Below are 21,778 nucleotides of genomic sequence, written 5' to 3'. Positions count from 1 at the left end.
GATGACATCATTCTTAATTTCAGGTTGAATTCTGCAGATGTTTCATGGTCATCTGGAAACAAGCTGAAAACACCAAGAATAACAACTGCAGCTTAGCCTCAGAAGCACAGGTGACTAAGAAGAAACACCAGGCAGCAGATTCCCATGAATTCAAACCTCTGCTCCTCCTCTGCTCTTCCTCCCATTCTGGTTTTCCTAGGGGAGAAAATACTATGGCAGTTGTTCAGAGAATACTGACCCATGTGCAATTCCAGGAAGGGGCCTACATTTTTAAAACTGTGTTTGTGTATTTGGATGAGTGTATTGTGTATGTGTGCACACATACGTCTTTGTGTCAGTCAGAGGTTGAAGAGGCTATGTGTTCATTATATAACCAGTAATATGGGCCAACTCTACATCTGAGTTTATCTTCTTAGGGTTTCCATCAGCCTCACAAAAATCAACCCTGACATAAATTATTTGCTTGATCAAAGTCATCTGCCATAATTGTAATCCCTGTGCTACTCACAGACAAATCAATTATCCAGATGCTAGAGCAGACTCCCAGAACAAATGAACAACGTGACTGAGTTCATCCTGCTTGGCCTGACACAAGACCCAGATGTGCAGAAACTCTTGGGCGCTGTGTTTATAGTCATCTACTTTCTCACTGTGGCAGGCAACCTGCTCATTGTCATGACAATCAACACCAGCAGAGCCCTGGGCTCCCCCATGTATTTCTTTCTGTCTTTCTTGTCCTTTGTAGACAGCTGCTGCTCTTCTACCATGGCTCCCAAAATGATATTTGACTTACTCACGGAAAAGAAAACTATCTCCTTCAGTGGATGCATGACTCAGCTCTTTGCAGAGCACTTCTTTGGAGGAGTGGAAATCATATTGCTCACAGTGATGGCCTATGACCGCTATCTGGCCATATGCAAGCCCCTACACTACAGGATCGCCATGAACAGGCAAATGTGCAGCCACCTGGTGGCCGTGGCCTGGGCTGGAGGATTTTTTCATGCTCTGATTCAGATTCTTTTTATAGTCTGGTTGCCCTTCTGTGGCCCCAATGTCATTGACCATTTCATCTGTGACCTGTTCCCTCTACTAAAACTCTCTTGCACTGACACTCACATCTTTGGACTTTTTGTTGCTGCCAACAGTGGGCTGATGTGTCTGCTCATCTTTTCTATTCTTCTCACCTCCTACGTCCTCATCCTTTACTCCCTAAGAACTCACAGTACTGAAGGACAGCGTAAGGCTCTGTCTACCTGTGCCTCCCACGTTACTGTAGTTGTCCTATTCTTTGTACCCTGTATATTTGTGTACCTTCGGCCCATGGTCACCTTTCCCATTGACAAAGCAGTGGCTGTGTTTTATACTATGATAACACCCATGTTAAACCCTTTAATCTACACCCTCAGAAACTCAGAGGTGAAAAAAGCTATGAGGAAGCTCTGGAGCCACAGAACAATCTTGGGTAATAATTCATGGGCCTAGAGAAGGGAGAAAAAAAAAACTTTATTCATCTTTTAAGAACAAATAGGACTATAGAAAGGATGATGGTCTTGAAGTCAAAATATGTAAGTTTAACTATGTTGTGCTCCCTATGCTTTTTGTAATCTTTAATTGTCCTCTTTCATACCAATATTTGATTAAATAATGACTAAAGCCTCTTCCAATTAGAAAACTTTCTGCATTTGCAAGTTATTGATCAAAGGGACATTGTAATTCAGCATTATTTGTCACACCCTATAGAAAATCTCTGAGTTTATGTATTCAATAGAAAAATTCTCTGTAAAGTTCTGTGTAGAGATTTTTTAACCAATTAGACAATATAATATTGGTAAAGAAAGGCATAATACCTAAGTATTTAAGCCAAATTATATTTCAATCTCAACTATGTATTCAAAGTAGATTTATTATGATGAGAAATAAAGATCAATAAGAAATGAGTGAGTTTTAAAAAATAAGAGAGGCTTCATCCCAATATTAATGCTGCCTTGTTGCACATTGCCACGGGGACCATTTATAATGTAATCTGCTCTCCTCCTAGAATAAATTATGTTCTCTGCCTAAAGCCAAAAAGGGATATAAATTCTTCTAGACACAGCCATAGAGCAATCTTGCACATGATTCACAGTCAAAAGATAACTGATGGAACATTTTTCTGTCAAAGGCATACTATATATACACCACTTGAACTCTGAAGTACCTGTTATTATATGGACTTCTACCTTAGCTAATAGGAAGAGTATCTAGCACAAAAGTGAGAGTTAATGATAACTGAGTAAGAAAGACAAAGACTATACTTTCAAATTTGAACGACAACCTTCAGACCAATTGCAAAGCAATGCAGTGGGAAGTAATCTGAGATACAGACACAGTGCCATTCTAACAGAAAGAACTCATATAAAACTAGATTCAGCAGGTGCCTGGGTGGCTCAGTGGATTAAAGCCTCTGCCTTTGGCTCAGGTCATGATCTCAGGGTCCTGGGATCAAGCCTCACATCGGACTCTCTGCTCGGTGGGGAGCCTGCTTCTTCCCTCTCTCTCTGTCTGCCTCTCTGCCTACTTGTGATCTCTGTCTGTCAAATAAATAAATAAATAAATAATCTTAAAAAAAAAAAAAGCCTCTGCCTTCAGTTCAGGTCATGATCCCAGAGTCCTGGGATGGAGCCCCGCATCAGGCTCTCTGCTCAGCAGGGAGCCTGATTCCTCCTCTCTCTCTGCCTGCCTCTCTGCCTACTTGTGTCTGTCAAATAAATAAACAAAATTAAAAAAAAAAAAACAAGATTCAGATTTTACCCAAGACAAAAGCTCTGCATGCAAAACAAAGAGAGAAAATCATGAAAGCATATCAATATCATAAAATCAACAAATACAAAGGAAAGCAGTAAGAAAGTAAATAGGGGACAGAAAAACTATGAGACACACAAGAAACAAAAAGGCAAGCCTAAGTCCTTATCTGTGAATCTGTGAATACTTATTGTATATTAATGGGTTGAATTCTCCAGTCAAAACACATGGAGAGACTAAATGGATTTTTAAAATCCTACTAAATGCTGTCTACAAGAGACTCACTTAAGCTTTAAGAACACACATTGTCTCAAACTGCAGCAATGAATAAAATATATTCCATGTGAACAGCAACTGAAGGAGGGCAGGACTATCCTCATGTCAGACAAAATAGACTCTAAAAACAAAACTGTCACAAAAAAGGACTTTATATAATGATAAAAGGGCTGGTTACCCAGGAAGATATAATAATTGTAAATATTGATGGACCCAACATCAGAGTACCTACATATATCAAGCAAATAAAAGATATAAAGGCAGAAAGAGACAAAACCACAGTAGTACTAAGAGACTTCAATGTTCACTTTCAATGATGGATACAACATATAGACAGAAAATCTGTAAAAACCCAATGGACATGAACGTTATTAACCAAATGGACCTAACAGGCATATATAGAACAATCAATCCAATAGTAGTAGAGTATACAGTCTTCTCATGTGCACATGGCAGATGATGCAGAATAGATTATATGTTCGGTCACAAAACAAGTCTTGAAAAACTTAAGATTCAAGTCATACAATGTATATTTTCTGAACACAAGGAAGTGAAACAAAATCAAGAGCAGAAGGAAAATTGGCAAATTCGCAAATTCACGAAAATTAAATAACACATTCTTCTGCAACCTATTGGTCAACGAGGAAATCAAAAGAGGAATTAGAAACATGTCAAAACAAACAAAATTTTAAACTTACAACAAAAGCTATGGGAAGTAGCAAAAGCCATACAAAGAGGAAAGTGTATAGCAATGATCACCTACCTTTAAAAAGATCTCAAGTAAACTTACCTCAAGAAATGAGAAAGACAACTAAGTCCAAAGGTAGCAGCGGTAGGGATAATTGAGATTATAGGAGAAAAAGGAAATAGAGATGAGGAAATCAATAGAAAAATATCAATGAAACTAAAAGCTGTTTTTTAAAGTACAACAAAACTGACAATCTTTACCTAGACAGAGAAAAGGTCACACATGAAAGAGGGGACATTAAAACTCATACCACAGAAATAAAAGGATTACAAGAAACTACTACCAATATACATTAATTAATTGGATAACCTGGAAAAAATAGATAAATTCCTAGGAACATACATTCTACCAAATCTGATGCATGAAGAAGCAGATAATCTGAACAGACAAATAATGAGCAAGGAAATTAAATCCATAACAAGAAGCCTCTCAAGAGAGGAAAGCCAAAGACCAGAGTCACTGGTGAAATTGACAGTAAAATATTTAAAGAAGAATAAATGCCAATCCTTTCCAAACTCTTCTAAATATTTGAAAAAGAAAAAACATATCTGAACTTCCTTTACAAGGCCAGAATTACTGTTACCAAAAAAAAAAAAAAAAAAAAAAAAAAAAAGACTGAAATACTTAGAAAAAAACTGAATTTTAAAAATTAAGGATTTGTAAGCTGGAAAGGACAAAACATTTATGAAAGAAAATAAAAACGAAAAAAAGCAAATAAATGGAAAGACACCCAGTGTTCATGGATTGCAAGATTCAACGTTGTCAAAATGTTCAAACTATCCAAAGTGATCTAGAGTCACTGTAATACCTATCAAAATCACAATGGGATTTTTCACAGAAATGAAAAAACAATCTTGGGGTACTTGGGTGGTTGAGTAGTTGAGCATCCAACTCTTGGTTTCAGATCAGGTCATGATCTCAGGGTCATGAGATCTAGCTCCAAGACAGGCTGCTATATCAGTGGGGAGTCTGCCTGAGATCTCTCCTTCTCACTCTGCTCCTCCCCCCACTTGTGCACTCCTACTCTCTCTAAAAGAAATAAATCAAGCTTTAAAAAAAGAAAGAAAAATAAGAACCTTAAAATTCATGTAGAATCACAATATACCCCCATAGCCAAAGCAATCATTAGAAAGAAGGACAAAGCTAGAAGCATCACACTTCCAGATTTCAAACTATATTACAAAACTCTAGGAATCAAAATAGTATGGTACTGGCATAAAGACAAATACAGAGACCAATGCAACAGAACAGAGAACCCCAAAACAAGCCCACGCATATACATATGCTCAACCTTGATCTTTGACAAGGTGCCAAGAATACACAATGGTAAAAGAATAACTTCTTCAGTAAGCGCTGGGAAAACTGGATATCCACAAGCAAATGAATGGAATCGAACCATTATCTTATACATTCACCAAAACCAACTCAAACTGGACTTAAAATGGAAGGCTGGAAACTAAAACTCTTAGGAAAAAACACAGCAGAAAATCTTCATCATTGGAATGATCTATGATTTCTTGGATATGACACCAAAAGAACGGACAAAAAAGCAAAAATAAACAAAGGGGACTACATCAGACTAAAAATCTTCTGTACAACAAAGGAACAATTAACAATTTCCCACAGAATGGGAAAAAATATTTGGAAACAATATGTTTTGTGTGGGGTTAGTATCCAAAATAGACAAAGAACTCATACAACCCAATAGCAAAGATAGCCCAATTTTATTTTTTTAAAAGATTTGTATTTATTTATTTGACAGAGAGAGATCACAAGTAGGCAGAGAGGCAGACAGAGAGAGAGGAAGGGAAGCAGGCTCCCTGTTGAGCAGAGAGCCCGATGCGGGGCTCGATCCCAGGACCTCAGGATCATGACCTGTGCCAAAGGCAGAGGCTTAACCCACTGAGCCACCCAGGTGCCCCAAGATAGCCCAATTTTTAAAAAGGCCACAGACTCAAATAGACATTCCCACTATATCTATCTATCTATCTATCTATCTATCTATCTTTACATATATATAGATATATAAATGGCCAACAAGCAAATGAAAAGATGCTCAACATTACTAATCATCAGTGAAATACACTTCAAAACCACAATGATGTATTATTTCATATCTGTTAAAATGGCTAGTAACAAAAAGACAAAGCATAACAAGTATTAGTAAGGATGTGAAGAAAAAGAACCCTTGTTCACCAATGGTAAGAATGTAAATTCATATAGTCATTATTGAAAAAGGGATGAAGGTTCTCCAAAAAATTAAAATTAGCAAGACAGGAAACAACATGTGTTGGAGAGGATGTGGAGAAAGGGGAACCCTCTTACACTGTTGGTGGGAATGCAAGTTGGTGCAGCCTCTTTGGAGAACAGTGTGGAGATTCCTCAAGAAATTAAAAATAAAACTTCCCTATGACCCTGCCATTGCACTCCTGGGTATTTACCCCAAAGATACAGATATAGTGAAAAGAAGGGCCATCTGTACGCCAATGTTTATAGCAACAATGGCCACGGTTGCCAAACTGTGGAAAGAACCAAGATGCCCTTCAACGGATGAATGGATTAGGAAGATGTGGTGCCTATACACTATGGAGTATTATGCCTCCATCAGAAAGGATGAATACCCAACTTTTGTAGCAACATGGATGGGACTGGAAGAGATTATGCTGAGTGAAATAAGTCAAGCAGAGAGAGTCAATTATCATATGGTTTCACTTATTTGTGGAGCATAACAAAAAGCATGGAGAACATGGGGAGTTAGAGAGAAGGGGGTTGGGGTAAATTGGAAGGGGAGGTGAATCATGAGAGACTATGGACTCTGAAAAACAATCCGAGGGTTTTGAAGGGGCGGGGTGTGGGAGGGCGGGGTACCAGGTGGTGGGTATTATAGAGGGCACGAATTGCATGGAGCACTGGGTATGGTGAAAAAAAAAATGATACTGTTATGTTGAAAATAAATAAATGAAAAAAAATAAAATACCATATGATCCAACAATCCCACACCTGGGTATTTATCGAGAACTACTGAAATCAGGATCTCAAGGAATTCTTTGCACTCCTATTGCTCATTTCAGCATTATGCACAGTAGCTAAGATGGGGAAACAACCTCAGTGTCCATCAATGGCCACAAAGCTTTGAAACAAGTAATGGAATATATACAGACATGGTATACTTTTCAGCCTTAAACAGGATGGAAACCCTGTCATTTGTGACCACAAGGATGAAACTTGAGGGCATTACTCTAAGCAAAATAAGCCAGTCATAGAAGAAACACTGCAAAATCATTTGTTCTCATCAGACCTGCCCTGATGCATCATCACCCAGAGTCCATAGTTCCTTTGGGGGCATTAGCTTTCCTAACTGAGAAAAGAACCAGAAAGCAAACAACAGTGTTTTCTGAGGATGGGTAAGGAAGAAATTAGCAGTGATTGTTTAAAGGATATGGATTTTTTAATGAAAAGATGAAAAATTCTGGTGATGGTTGGTGGTGATGTTTGCACACAATGTAAGTGTAATTCATGACACTGAACTGGACTGTTGAAAATGGTTACAGGTGCCTGGGAGTCTCAGTGGGTTATGTGTCTGCCTTCAGCTCAGGTCATCCAGGGATCAAACCCCCTACCTTGCTCCCTGCTCAGCAGACAGTCTGCTTCTCCCTCTCCCTCTGCCCCTGGTCATGCTCTCTCTCTCACTCTTTCTATCTAAAATAAATATATAAAATCTAAAATATTAAAAATAAAAATGGTTAAAACAGTAAATTTTATATTATGTATATTTCCCACAATTCAATAAAAAAGGGGGGAGAGGAACAGACTGTGAGTGAGCAAAATTATTAAGTGCTGAGGACAGTGCTGAAGGCACTCTTTCCATTGGTGCTGTGGGATTTCAGGAGCATATCAGTTTCTTTAAAGATAAACATTGATTTTTTTTAAGGTGATTTTGTACAAATTTCATCCAGCTCTTCAACACATCAGAAACTGAGGGAGAAGTTTATAGTGGAGCCTCCCTTCTATACTGTTTCCATCCCTAGCTCTGAATGTCTTTACAGAAAATGTTTGCCTTGGAGTGATTTTCTCAATGCCTACCATGTGGAAGCATTGCTCTTTACATGTCCTCAATGATTTCTTGGAGGATAGAGAGAAAAGCTATATTCCCATGAACACATCATGAGGACCTGTCATCAAGATACACACACCAGAAGAAGTTGATGGATCTATGGCTCATAAATTACCCAATCTTCCGTAACTGAGAATTCTGCTATCTGGGTCTCCATTGTTAGCCACTAGTAAAAAGGTCAGTCTCTCAGAGTAAAATGGCACATAACATTGAAACCTGGCATTTTTGTTCTCAAGACAACTATATACTTAGAACAGGCATGTTTTCAGAGAGAAATCCATTCTCCTAACTCTGACCTGCCTAAAACTACCTTCTATCCTGTGCCAGGCTAAACAACATTCAAATGAAAAGCAAAGCCCTATCGGGAAGCTTTCCTACTTTTCTTACCAAAATTTCATCTGAAACTATAGCCACAGGCACACGTTTCACCAAAGCTCAACTGCATTTCTAAAACTGGCCTCTAGTGATGTTTGTGGGTACCAAGTAGGAGCAAATGAAAGGCAGGGGCTGAGGTTTCTAGCAAAGATTCCAACAGGACCAATTACTAATCCTCTGAGGACTTGAGAGGTCAATGCATTACCAAAGTGCAGGTGCTTTGTCAAAGTCTATTTAAATATTTGTCTAGAGTCTATGAAGAAAGAATTACAGTACACTTAACTAAATGACAGAGGCAGAGTATATACCAACAAGCTTAAGATTCATATGTGAGACACTGCACCCAAGCTTAAGGGGTTAAAAGGAGGAATGAAAAAGAATTCTCTCTACACTGCTCATGGACTTTGGGAAACATAAATTCGGCAGGATTTAAAAATATATCTACCCCAATCAAGTGGATCTGATGCACTTACATATTTTATAGTACAATATGCTAGCTTATTCTGACTTAAAGTTTTTCCTTTTTCCCAATATTTTTACTTTGGATTAAATACAGTTTTGAGATCTGAAAAATATGTGTATTTTACAGATGTGTCTATATTTTCATCAAAGGCCATGCAAGTGAGTAGAAATTAAATCCTAGAGTATTGAAGTTTCCTAAATAAAGCAGCTCGTTTCTGGGTAAGTTCAGAGTGATAATAGAACCAAAGTAAACTAAAATGACCAGGACTCGGACAGTTGTCTGAGAGAGAATTCCGGTGATGCTCTTGTTAGTTGACAGAGTATATTTGCAGCTGTGGTGCTATGCCCTCAGGAGAAGAAAGCATCACTGGGTACAATCCAAAAACAGTGGAACCCACAACCAACTAGATCCAGGTCAGTAGTAACTCCATCTTTTTCCACAAATTTTAAGCAGATTAACTTAATTTATCCAAATTATTTTCATAGTAGTTTTTGTAGCTAGATGCTGTGAACTGAAGGTAATCTTTTCTCTAAAAATGAATTTGAACACAATGACATTAAAATAGCAGTAGAAAATGTGATCTGTAATGCTGCTACACAAGATGTTCTTGAGGACTACTAAGGTCACTTATCTAACATTGTGGCTAACATATATGTAGAAGTGGATTGCCTCAGTACATTTCTATATGTTTATTTGAAATTGTTCCCCCTTTTCATGACTTCCATTTTGCCATGCTGAAGTCAGCATTTGTGGATTAAACCTACGAAGGATGATGAATCACTTAGTTCCCACCTATAGTAGCAGTCATGGATAGAGAAAAAACAAAGAGACATAGCTTTCTGAGAAAAAAAATGATAGTTTCCTCACCTTTATTGAAGATGAAAGATCATGATGTTTCATAATGTTCCATAAACATTAGAGGAAAAAATATGTTAGCATGGATAAGAAAAGGAGAAAAAGAGGGGGAGAAGGATTAAAATGTCCTATAATGATTTATAACAAGGACTCACTATGGAAAATACATGGGGAGATCAGTCAATAATAGAATGAATTATTGTATATATTCAATTTTTCCACTAATTAGCAATGAAGTCTTCAAGTTCATCATAAATGATTAAACTATGTCAAAGGAAAAGCTTGTATTATCTTAGATACCATTTCTGTCTCAACAATAGGAGATTTGAGGAAACTTCATGACTCATTTAATTCCATTTGTAAAATGTGACTAGGATTATAGATCTATTCCGGAGCAGTATTATTTTTATTTAAAGACTGACTGATTGATGAGAGAGCACACACAACAGACAGAGGAGCAGAGGCATAAGGAGAGCGAGAAGTAGAGGTCCCCCTGAGAAGGGAGAAGCAGACTCCCCCTGAACAGAGAGCCTGAACCTGGACTCAATCCCAGGACCCTGGGATCAGGGCCTCATCCAAAGGCAAACACTTTAACCCACTGAGCCACCCAGGCACCCTTTTCTGGTGCTTGTAACATACTGTCGCTATTCAGTTTATATGAATGAGAAATTTAGTGTCTTTCTGTTCTTTTTTTACAAATATCTCCAAAGTGGTTGAAACTGGAAAGTGTGGCTTCCTCTTTAGTCACACCTTTTTAGTCGTGATGGAAGATTTCACAGTTGAATGGATAGTGATGGAGGTGATGGAAGAGGTGATGGAAAATTTCAGTGTTGAATTCAAAATGCTACTAAGAAATTCTCTGATCTTTCCCAGATAGACCATAAGCTCATGACCCAAGCTGAATCCATGGGAAAGACAAGCAATGTAACAGAATTCATTCTGCTGGGCCTGACTCCGAACCCAGAACTGAAGAAATTCTTATTTGCTGTGTTTTTAATCACCTACTTGATCACAATGGCAGGTAACCTCCTCATCTCCGTCACCATCTTCATCAGCCCAGCACTGGGATCTCCCATGTACTTTTTTCTGTCCTACTTGTCCATTTTAGATGCTTTCTACTCTTCGTCCATAGCACCCAAAATGATCTTTGACTTGATCTCTGGCAAGAACACCATATCCTTCAATGGCTGCATGACTCAGCTCTTTGCTGAACATTTCTTTGCTGGAGCAGAGATCATCCTATTAGCTATCATGGCCTATGACCGCTATGTAGCCATCTGTAGGCCCTTGCATTACATGACCATCATGAGCCGACCTGTCTGTTCTTTCTTGGTGGTAATGGCTATGATTTTAAGCTTTTTGCATGGAAGTATCCAGGTATTGCTCATGGTCCAGTTGCCATTCTGTGGCCCCAATGCCATTGACCATTTTATGTGTGATTTAATACCTCTCTTGGAACTAGTCTGTACAGACACTCACACTTTGGGGCCCATGATTGCTGCCAACAGTGCATCACTATGTCTGCTCATTTTTTCTATGCTGGTTGCTTCTTACATTGTCATCCTCTGCTCCCTGAGAACTAAAAGCTCTAAAGGACATCACAAAGCCCTGTCTACCTGTGCTTCTCATGTCACTGTTGTCATCTTATTCTTTGTACCTTGTTTATTCATGTACCTGAGACCCATGACCTCCTTTCCCTCTGACAAAGCTGTGGCTGTGTTTTACACCATAGTAACTCCCATGTTGAACCCTTTAATCTACACCCTCAGAAATGCAGAAGTGAAAAATGTCATGAAGAATCTCTGGGGGCAAATAATAAAAATTGGTGATAATGAAACTTGGGATTAGACTATGTACATAAAAATATCTAGGGAAAGTTTTACAGAGATTTATTCCCCTTCTTAGTTGATTAAACGTGGGACAGCCAATTATCCTGTCTTGATCGCTTTTCTTCAGAAGTATATGTATTGTGGGCAGGAGAAACATACCCATTAAGGCAAAGTAAGCATGGTGCCTAGAGCCCACAATAATTTTAGGAGCCTTGCAAATGGTTAATTTCTTTTAAAATAAGGGGAGAAATGGATGTAATGCAAATCCAACTTGCAGTATAGTCATCTTTATACCAATGCTGTCATAAAATGTAATTTTAATATTTTTTATGGAGGGGAAGGACTCATGAGGACAAATAGCAAGGAGCCACAGAAGTCATAATGTTTTCCTGACTGTGGGTTGAAACAAGTAAGCAGTGGTATTCCTGAGCACTGTTTAACCCCACACTACAACTATAATGAAGTTTTATTTCAAAAGAGTAAAACTATATATGCAAAAACATATAGAACACCAGGGAGTCTTCAAGAAGTACTTTCATCCAAACATATTTTTTCTTATCTTCCTAAATTTTAGAGACTTACAGATGTTCCTGCACCACAGTAATAAAAACTCTTTACTTCCCACAAGCCCAAGGAAAGCACAGTTACACACAAAGGTACTTTTTAAAAATTACATTACCTCCACTTCCTGTAGTATGCAAATGTCTACAGAAATATTAGTAGCAGAACTGACTGATGCAAAAGAGATAGAAGTGATCAAGTCCATAAAGTTAAGGCAGAAAATATCTGTGTATTAAAGATGTGTTTTAGACATGGACAAGGGCAGAGTCTGAACAGCTGGGGCAGGAAATTACCAGTGATGTAGGAACAAGTCTGTGTCACAAATGAACAATGACCACAGGTCTGGATTACAGAAAAGAATTCATAACAGGTACGTTAAAATTCTAGGACAGATTCAGAAACAGTCAGATGCTTTGAAGTCAGAGAATAAGAACTTTGGATCAAATAGGCTTGATTTCTCATCTTCTTTCTGGCGTCAATTAACCTTTTAATGTAAGCTTTTGCTTCATGTCTCTACTAATTTTTTTTAATCTATACAATGGAAATAGCATTGCATACTCTCTCAAGTTGTGGGAATTAAATGATTTAGATTCAAAGAAACGAATCAGCTAAAAATTAGTGAAATCGCTCAGACATGGTTTCAGCCTTCAGAGATGTCACCAGCACATAAAGTAAGCCAGGGTCAATGGTAGCTGACAAGAGGAGCCCAAGAACACCACTACCAACCACCATTCACTAACCATGATCACAGGAGGACCAAACATCTGTGCCATACTCACTTCACTTTATAATAAGTCATAAAAGGCATCTGGATATGAGTAGGGACAGCAGAGCAGAGAGTTACTATCTCAGCAAGGAATCTAATGGGACCTATGAGCAGATCTCTGGACACTAAAAGCTAGGCCCCACCAACTCCCCAGTCTGGGACACAAATGCCCTTAAACATCTCTGCAGTAACAAATGAGAGGGAGCTGACTGGAGCAAATGTGACGTGTCTGAGCAGAACTCATTTCAAAAGTTCTCACTGATGTTGGATCCCCTTCTGCTGCTCTAAAAGAGGAAAAGGGAGAGCCACTCCAGTGCCAGAGACCCACAGACCTATCTCTGTACAGAGCTTGGGATTCCTGAAGAAGAACTCAGAAACTTGTCTTCAGAGGGTGATTTCACAATCAGGGATTGAATATCATGTGATGCTGACATATCTCATGTTCTCAGAACTGTAGATCTGGTTAGACCTTACTCTCTATGACAGCCTTTTAAAAATAAATGTTTTGCCAAATAAACAAACAGACTCTTTTTTTTTTTTTAATTATTTGACAGAGAGAGAGGGATCACAAGTAGACAGAGGGGCAGACAGAGAGAGTGAGAAGAAAGCAGGCTTCCCGCTGAGCAGAGAGCCCAATGCGAGGCTCTATCCCAGAACCCTGAGATCTTGACCTGAGCCGAAGGCAGAGGCTTAACCCACTGAGCCACCCAGGTGCCCCAAGATAGCCCAATTTTTAAAAAGGCCACAGACTCAAATAGACATTCCCACTATATCTATCTATCTATCTATCTATCTATCTATCTTTACATATATATAGATATATAAATGGCCAACAAGCAAATGAAAAGATGCTCAACATTACTAATCATCAGTGAAATACACTTCAAAACCACAATGATGTATTATTTCATATCTGTTAAAATGGCTAGTAACAAAAAGACAAAGCATAACAAGTATTAGTAAGGATGTGAAGAAAAAAAGAACCCTTGTTCACCAATGGTAAGAATGTAAATTCATATAGTCATTATTGAGAAAGGGATGAAGGTTCTCCAAAAAATTAAAATTAGCAAGACAGGAAACAACATGTGTTGGAGAGGATGTGGAGAAAGGGGAACCCTCTTACACTGTTGGTGGGAATGCAAGTTGGTGCAGCCTCTTTGGAGAACAGTGTGGAGATTCCTCAAGAAATTAAAAAATAAAACTTCCCTATGACCCTGCCATTGCACTCCTGGGTATTTACCCCAAAGATACAGATATAGTGAAAAGAAGGGCCATCTGTACGCCAATGTTTATAGCAACAATGGCCACGGTTGCCAAACTGTGGAAAGAACCAAGATGCCCTTCAACGGATGAATGGATTAGGAAGATGTGGTGCCTATACACTATGGAGTATTATGCCTCCATCAGAAAGGATGAATACCCAACTTTTGTAGCAACATGGATGGGACTGGAAGAGATTATGCTGAGTGAAATAAGTCAAGCAGAGAGAGTCAATTATCATATGGTTTCACTTATTTGTGGAGCATAACAAAAAGCATGGAGAACATGGGGAGTTAGAGAGAAGGGGGTTGGGGTAAATTGGAAGGGGAGGTGAATCATGAGAGACTATGGACTCTGAAAAAAAATCGAGGGTTTTGAAGGGGCGGGGTGTGGGAGGGCGGGGTACCAGGTGGTGGGTATTATAGAGGGCACGAATTGCATGGAGCACTGGGTATGGTGAAAAAAAAAAAAATGATACTGTTATGTTGAAAATAAATAAATGAAAAAAAATAAAATACCATATGATCCAACAATCCCACACCTGGGTATTTATCGAGAACTACTGAAATCAGGATCTCAAGGAATTCTTTGCACTCCTATTGCTCATTTCAGCATTATGCACAGTAGCTAAGATGGGGAAACAACCTCAGTGTCCATCAATGGCCACAAAGCTTTGAAACAAGTAATGGAATATATACAGACATGGTATACTTTTCAGCCTTAAACAGGATGGAAACCCTGTCATTTGTGACCACAAGGATGAAACTTGAGGGCATTACTCTAAGCAAAATAAGCCAGTCATAGAAGAAACACTGCAAAATCATTTGTTCTCATCAGACCTGCCCTGATGCATCATCACCCAGAGTCCATAGTTCCTTTGGGGGCATTAGCTTTCCTAACTGAGAAAAGAACCAGAAAGCAAACAACAGTGTTTTCTGAGGATGGGTAAGGAAGAAATTAGCAGTGATTGTTTAAAGGATATGGATTTTTTAATGAAAAGATGAAAAATTCTGGTGATGGTTGGTGGTGATGTTTGCACACAATGTAAGTGTAATTCATGACACTGAACTGGACTGTTGAAAATGGTTACAGGTGCCTGGGAGTCTCAGTGGGTTATGTGTCTGCCTTCAGCTCAGGTCATCCAGGGATCAAACCCCCTACCTTGCTCCCTGCTCAGCAGACAGTCTGCTTCTCCCTCTCCCTCTGCCCCTGGTCATGCTCTCTCTCTCACTCTTTCTATCTAAAATAAATATATAAAATCTAAAATATTAAAAATAAAAATGGTTAAAACAGTAAATTTTATATTATGTATATTTCCCACAATTCAATAAAAAAGGGGGGAGAGGAACAGACTGTGAGTGAGCAAAATTATTAAGTGCTGAGGACAGTGCTGAAGGCACTCTTTCCATTGGTGCTGTGGGATTTCAGGAGCATATCAGTTTCTTTAAAGATAAAACATTGATTTTTTTTTAAAGGTGATTTTGTACAAATTTCATCCAGCTCTTCAACACATCAGAAACTGAGGGAGAAGTTTATAGTGGAGCCTCCCTTCTATACTGTTTCCATCCCTAGCTCTGAATGTCTTTACAGAAAATGTTTGCCTTGGAGTGATTTTCTCAATGCCTACCATGTGGAAGCATTGCTCTTTACATGTCCTCAATGATTTCTTGGAGGATAGAGAGAAAAGCTATATTCCCATGAACACATCATGAGGACCTGTCATCAAGATACACACACCAGAAGAAGTTGATGGATCTATGGCTCATAAATTACCCAATCTTCCGTAACTGAGAATTCTGCTATCTGGGTCTCCATTGTTAGCCACTAGTAAAAAAGGTCAGTCTCTCAGAGTAAAATGGCACATAACATTGAAACCTGGCATTTTTGTTCTCAAGACAACTATATACTTAGAACAGGCATGTTTTCAGAGAGAAATCCATTCTCCTAACTCTGACCTGCCTAAAACTACCTTCTATCCTGTGCCAGGCTAAACAACATTCAAATGAAAAGCAAAGCCCTATCGGGAAGCTTTCCTACTTTTCTTACCAAAATTTCATCTGAAACTATAGCCACAGGCACACGTTTCACCAAAGCTCAACTGCATTTCTAAAACTGGCCTCTAGTGATGTTTGTGGGTACCAAGTAGGAGCAAATGAAAGGCAGGGGCTGAGGTTTCTAGCAAAGATTCCAACAGGACCAATTACTAATCCTCTGAGGACTTGAGAGGTCAATGCATTACCAAAGTGCAGGTGCTTTGTCAAAGTCTATTTAAATATTTGTCTAGAGTCTATGAAGAAAGAATTACAGTACACTTAACTAAATGACAGAGGCAGAGTATATACCAACAAGCTTAAGATTCATATGTGAGACACTGCACCCAAGCTTAAGGGGTTAAAAGGAGGAATGAAAAAGAATTCTCTCTACACTGCTCATGGACTTTGGGAAACATAAATTCGGCAGGATTTAAAAATATATCTACCCAATCAAGTGGATCTGATGCACTTACATATTTTATAGTACAATATGCTAGCTTATTCTGACTTAAAGTTTTTCCTTTTTCCCAATATTTTTACTTTGGATTAAATACAGTTTTGAGATCTGAAAAATATGTGTATTTTACAGATGTGTCTATATTTTTCATCAAAGGCCATGCAAGTGAGTAGAAATTAAATCCTAGAGTATTGAAGTTTCCTAAATAAAGCAGCTCGTTTCTGGGTAAGTTCAGAGTGATAATAGAACCAAAGTAAACTAAAATGACCAGGACTCGGACAGTTGTCTGAGAGAGAATTCCGGTGATGCTCTTGTTAGTTGACAGAGTATATTTGCAGCTGTGGTGCTATGCCCTCAGGAGAAGAAAGCATCACTGGGTACAATCCAAAAACAGTGGAACCCACAACCAACTAGATCCAGGTCAGTAGTAACTCCATCTTTTTCCACAAATTTTAAGCAGATTAACTTAATTTATCCAAATTATTTTCATAAGTAGTTTTTGTAGCTAGATGCTGTGAACTGAAGGTAATCTTTTCTCTAAAAATGAATTTGAACACAATGACATTAAAATAGCAGTAGAAAATGTGATCTGTAATGCTGCTACACAAGATGTTCTTGAGGACTACTAAGGTCACTTATCTAACATTGTGGCTAACATATATGTAGAAGTGGATTGCCTCAGTACATTTCTATATGTTTATTTGAAATTGTTCCCCCTTTTCATGACTTCCATTTTGCCATGCTGAAGTCAGCATTTGTGGATTAAACCTACGAAGGATGATGAATCACTTAGTTCCCACCTATAGTAGCAGTCATGGATAGAGAAAAAACAAAGAGACATAGCTTTCTGAGAAAAAAAATGATAGTTTCCTCACCTTTATTGAAGATGAAAGATCATGATGTTTCATAATGTTCCATAAACATTAGAGGAAAAAATATGTTAGCATGGATAAGAAAAGGAGAAAAAGAGGGGGAGAAGGATTAAAATGTCCTATAATGATTTATAACAAGGACTCACTATGGAAAATACATGGGGAGATCAGTCAATAATAGAATGAATTATTGTATATATTCAATTTTTCCACTAATTAGCAATGAAGTCTTCAAGTTCATCATAAATGATTAAACTATGTCAAAGGAAAAGCTTGTATTATCTTAGATACCATTTCTGTCTCAACAATAGGAGATTTGAGGAAACTTCATGACTCATTGTTTAATTCCATTTGTAAAATGTGACTAGGATTATAGATCTATTCCGGAGCAGTATTATTTTTATTTAAAGACTGACTGATTGATGAGAGAGCACACACAACAGACAGAGGAGCAGAGGCATAAGGAGAGCGAGAAGTAGAGGTCCCCCCTGAGAAGGGAGAAGCAGACTCCCCCTGAACAGAGAGCCTGAACCTGGACTCAATCCCAGGACCCTGGGATCAGGGCCTCATCCAAAGGCAAACACTTTAACCCACTGAGCCACCCAGGCACCCTTTTCTGGTGCTTGTAACATACTGTCGCTATTCAGTTTATATGAATGAGAAATTTAGTGTCTTTCTGTTCTTTTTTTACAAATATCTCCAAAGTGGTTGAAACTGGAAAGTGTGGCTTCCTCTTTAGTCACACCCTTTTTAGTCGTGATGGAAGATTTCACAGTTGAATGGATAGTGATGGAGGTGATGGAAGAGGTGATGGAAAATTTCAGTGTTGAATTCAAAATGCTACTAAGAAATTCTCTGATCTTTCCAGATAGACCATAAGCTCATGACCCAAGCTGAATCCATGGGAAAGACAAGCAATGTAACAGAATTCATTCTGCTGGGCCTGACTCCGAACCCAGAACTGAAGAAATTCTTATTTGCTGTGTTTTTAATCACCTACTTGATCACAATGGCAGGTAACCTCCTCATCTCCGTCACCATCTTCATCAGCCCAGCACTGGGATCTCCCATGTACTTTTTTCTGTCCTACTTGTCCATTTTAGATGCTTTCTACTCTTCGTCCATAGCACCCAAAATGATCTTTGACTTGATCTCTGGCAAGAACACCATATCCTTCAATGGCTGCATGACTCAGCTCTTTGCTGAACATTTCTTTGCTGGAGCAGAGATCATCCTATTAGCTATCATGGCCTATGACCGCTATGTAGCCATCTGTAGGCCCTTGCATTACATGACCATCATGAGCCGACCTGTCTGTTCTTTCTTGGTGGTAATGGCTATGATTTTAAGCTTTTTGCATGGAAGTATCCAGGTATTGCTCATGGTCCAGTTGCCATTCTGTGGCCCCAATGCCATTGACCATTTTTGTGTGTGATTTAATACCTCTCTTGGAACTAGTCTGTACAGACACTCACACTTTGGGGCCCATGATTGCTGCCAACAGTGCATCACTATGTCTGCTCATTTTTTCTATGCTGGTTGCTTCTTACATTGTCATCCTCTGCTCCCTGAGAACTAAAAGCTCTAAAGGACATCACAAAGCCCTGTCTACCTGTGCTTCTCATGTCACTGTTGTCATCTTATTCTTTGTACCTTGTTTATTCATGTACCTGAGACCCATGACCTCCTTTCCCTCTGACAAAGCTGTGGCTGTGTTTTACACCATAGTAACTCCCATGTTGAACCCTTTAATCTACACCCTCAGAAATGCAGAAGTGAAAAATGTCATGAAGAATCTCTGGGGGCAAATAATAAAAATTGGTGATAATGAAACTTGGGATTAGACTATGTACATAAAAATATCTAGGGAAAGTTTTACAGAGATTTATTCCCCTTCTTAGTTGATTAAACGTGGGACAGCCAATTATCCTGTCTTGATCGCTTTTCTTCAGAAGTATATGTATTGTGGGCAGGAGAAACATACCCATTAAGGCAAAGTAAGCATGGTGCCTAGAGCCCACAATAATTTTAGGAGCCTTGCAAATGGTTAATTTCTTTTAAAATAAGGGGAGAAATGGATGTAATGCAAATCCAACTTGCAGTATAGTCATCTTTATACCAATGCTGTCATAAAATGTAATTTTAATATTTTTTATGGAGGGGAAGGACTCATGAGGACAAATAGCAAGGAGCCACAGAAGTCATAATGTTTTCCTGACTGTGGGTTGAAACAAGTAAGCAGTGGTATTCCTGAGCACTGTTTAACCCCACACTACAACTATAATGAAGTTTTATTTCAAAAGAGTAAAACTATATATGCAAAAACATATAGAACACCAGGGAGTCTTCAAGAAGTACTTTCATCCAAAACATATTTTTTCTTATCTTCCTAAATTTTAGAGACTTACAGATGTTCCTGCACCACACAGTAATAAAAACTCTTTACTTCCCACAAGCCCAAGGAAAGCACAGTTACACACAAAGGTACTTTTTAAAAATTACATTACCTCCACTTCCTGTAGTATGCAAATGTCTACAGAAATATTAGTAGCAGAACTGACTGATGCAAAAGAGATAGAAGTGATCAAGTCCATAAAGTTAAGGCAGAAAATATCTGTGTATTAAAGATGTGTTTTTAGACATGGACAAGGGCAGAGTCTGAACAGCTGGGGCAGGAAATTACCAGTGATGTAGGAACAAGTCTGTGTCACAAATGAACAATGACCACAGGTCTGGATTACAGAAAAGAATTCATAACAGGTACGTTAAAATTCTAGGACAGAGATTCAGAAACAGTCAGATGCTTTGAAGTCAGAGAATAAGAACTTTGGATCAAATAGGCTTGATTTCTCATCTTCTTTCTGGCGTCAATTAACCTTTTAATGTAAGCTTTTGCTTCATGTCTCTACTAATTTTTTTTTAATCTATACAATGGAAATAGCATTGCATACTCTCTCAAGTTGTGGGAATTAAATGATTTAGATTCAAAGAAACGAATCAGCTAAAAATTAGTGAAATCGCTCAGACATGGTTTCAGCCTTCAGAGATGTCACCAGCACATAAAGTAAGCCAGGGTCAATGGTAGCTGACAAGAGGAGCCCAAGAACACCACTACCAACCACCATTCACTAACCATGATCACAGGAGGACCAAACATCTGTGCCATACTCACTTCACTTTATAATAAGTCATAAAAGGCATCTGGATATGAGTAGGGACAGCAGAGCAGAGAGTTACTATCTCAGCAAGGAATCTAATGGGACCTATGAGCAGATCTCTGGACACTAAAAGCTAGGCCCCACCAACTCCCCAGTCTGGGACACAAATGCCCTTAAACACATCTCTGCAGTAACAAATGAGAGGGAGCTGACTGGAGCAAATGTGACGTGTCTGAGCAGAACTCATTTCAAAAGTTCTCACTGATGTTGGATCCCCTTCTGCTGCTCTAAAAGAGGAAAAGGGAGAGCCACTCCAGTGCCAGAGACCCACAGACCTATCTCTGTACAGAGCTTGGGATTCCTGAAGAAGAACTCAGAAACTTGTCTTCAGAGGGTGATTTCACAATCAGGGATTGAATATCATGTGATGCTGACATATCTCATGTTCTCAGAACTGTAGATCTGGTTAGACCTTACTCTCTATGACAGCCTTTTAAAAATAAATGTTTTGCCAAATAAACAAACAGACTCTTTTTTTTTTTTAATTATTATTTGACAGAGAGAGAGGGATCACAAGTAGACAGAGGGGCAGACAGAGAGAGTGAGAAGAAAGCAGGCTTCCCGCTGAGCAGAGAGCCCAATGCGAGGCTCTATCCCAGAACCCTGAGATCTTGACCTGAGCCGAAGGCAGAGGCTTAACCCACTGAGCCACCCAGGTGCCCCAAGATAGCCCAATTTTTAAAAAGGCCACAGACTCAAATAGACATTCCCACTATATCTATCTATCTATCTATCTATCTATCTATCTTCTTACATATATATAGATATATAAAAATGGCCAACAAGCAAATGAAAAGATGCTCAACATTACTAATCATCAGTGAAATACACTTCAAAACCACAATGATGTATTATTTCATATCTGTTAAAATGGCTAGTAACAAAAAGACAAAGCATAACAAGTATTAGTAAGGATGTGAAGAAAAAGAACCCTTGTTCACCAATGGTAAGAATGTAAATTCATATAGTCATTATTGAAAAAGGGATGAAGGTTCTCCAAAAAATTAAAATTAGCAAGACAGGAAACAACATGTGTTGGAGAGGATGTGGAGAAAGGGGAACCCTCTTACACTGTTGGTGGGAATGCAAGTTGGTGCAGCCTCTTTGGAGAACAGTGTGGAGATTCCTCAAGAAATTAAAAATAAAACTTCCCTATGACCCTGCCATTGC

At 38.6% G+C, this 21,778-nt stretch overlaps 2 protein-coding genes and 1 pseudogene across 2 annotated transcripts; all 3 read left to right on the top strand.

The window, feature by feature from the left end:
- The first annotated feature begins 478 nt into the window (after positions 1-478).
- Positions 479-1,482, top strand: LOC101683392 (olfactory receptor 4C5-like). Its single transcript, XM_013050961.2, has one exon. It carries the CDS (start codon positions 553-555, stop codon positions 1,480-1,482), a length of 930 nt encoding a protein of 309 aa, XP_012906415.1. The 5' UTR covers positions 479-552.
- Positions 1,483-10,518: 9,036 nt separating this feature from the next.
- Positions 10,519-11,460, top strand: LOC123388190 (olfactory receptor 4C45-like). The gene has a single exon (XM_045067395.1). The coding sequence runs from the start codon at positions 10,519-10,521 to the stop codon at positions 11,458-11,460; it is 942 nt and encodes a 313-aa protein (XP_044923330.1).
- A 6,831-nt stretch (positions 11,461-18,291) lies between these two features.
- LOC101687828 lies at positions 18,292-19,234 on the top strand (annotated as a pseudogene).
- Positions 19,235-21,778: the final 2,544 nt, after the last annotated feature.

Source organism: Mustela putorius, unplaced genomic scaffold, assembly GCF_011764305.1.
Source record: "Mustela putorius furo isolate JIRA1106 unplaced genomic scaffold, ASM1176430v1.1 tig00000127_pilon_pilon_pilon, whole genome shotgun sequence".
In the NCBI taxonomy this organism is placed as follows: domain Eukaryota; kingdom Metazoa; phylum Chordata; class Mammalia; order Carnivora; family Mustelidae; genus Mustela; species Mustela putorius.
The sequence above is the reverse complement of the archived record's forward strand: the minus strand, read 5'-3'. Positions and strand labels throughout refer to the sequence as shown.

What these genes read in the sequence shown, in the direction of transcription:
- LOC101683392 (XM_013050961.2), top strand. Translation starts at nt 553, where the DNA reads ATGAACAACGTGACTGAGTTCATCCTGCTTGGCCTGACACAAGACCCA.
- LOC123388190 (XM_045067395.1), top strand. Translation starts at nt 10,519, where the DNA reads ATGGGAAAGACAAGCAATGTAACAGAATTCATTCTGCTGGGCCTGACT.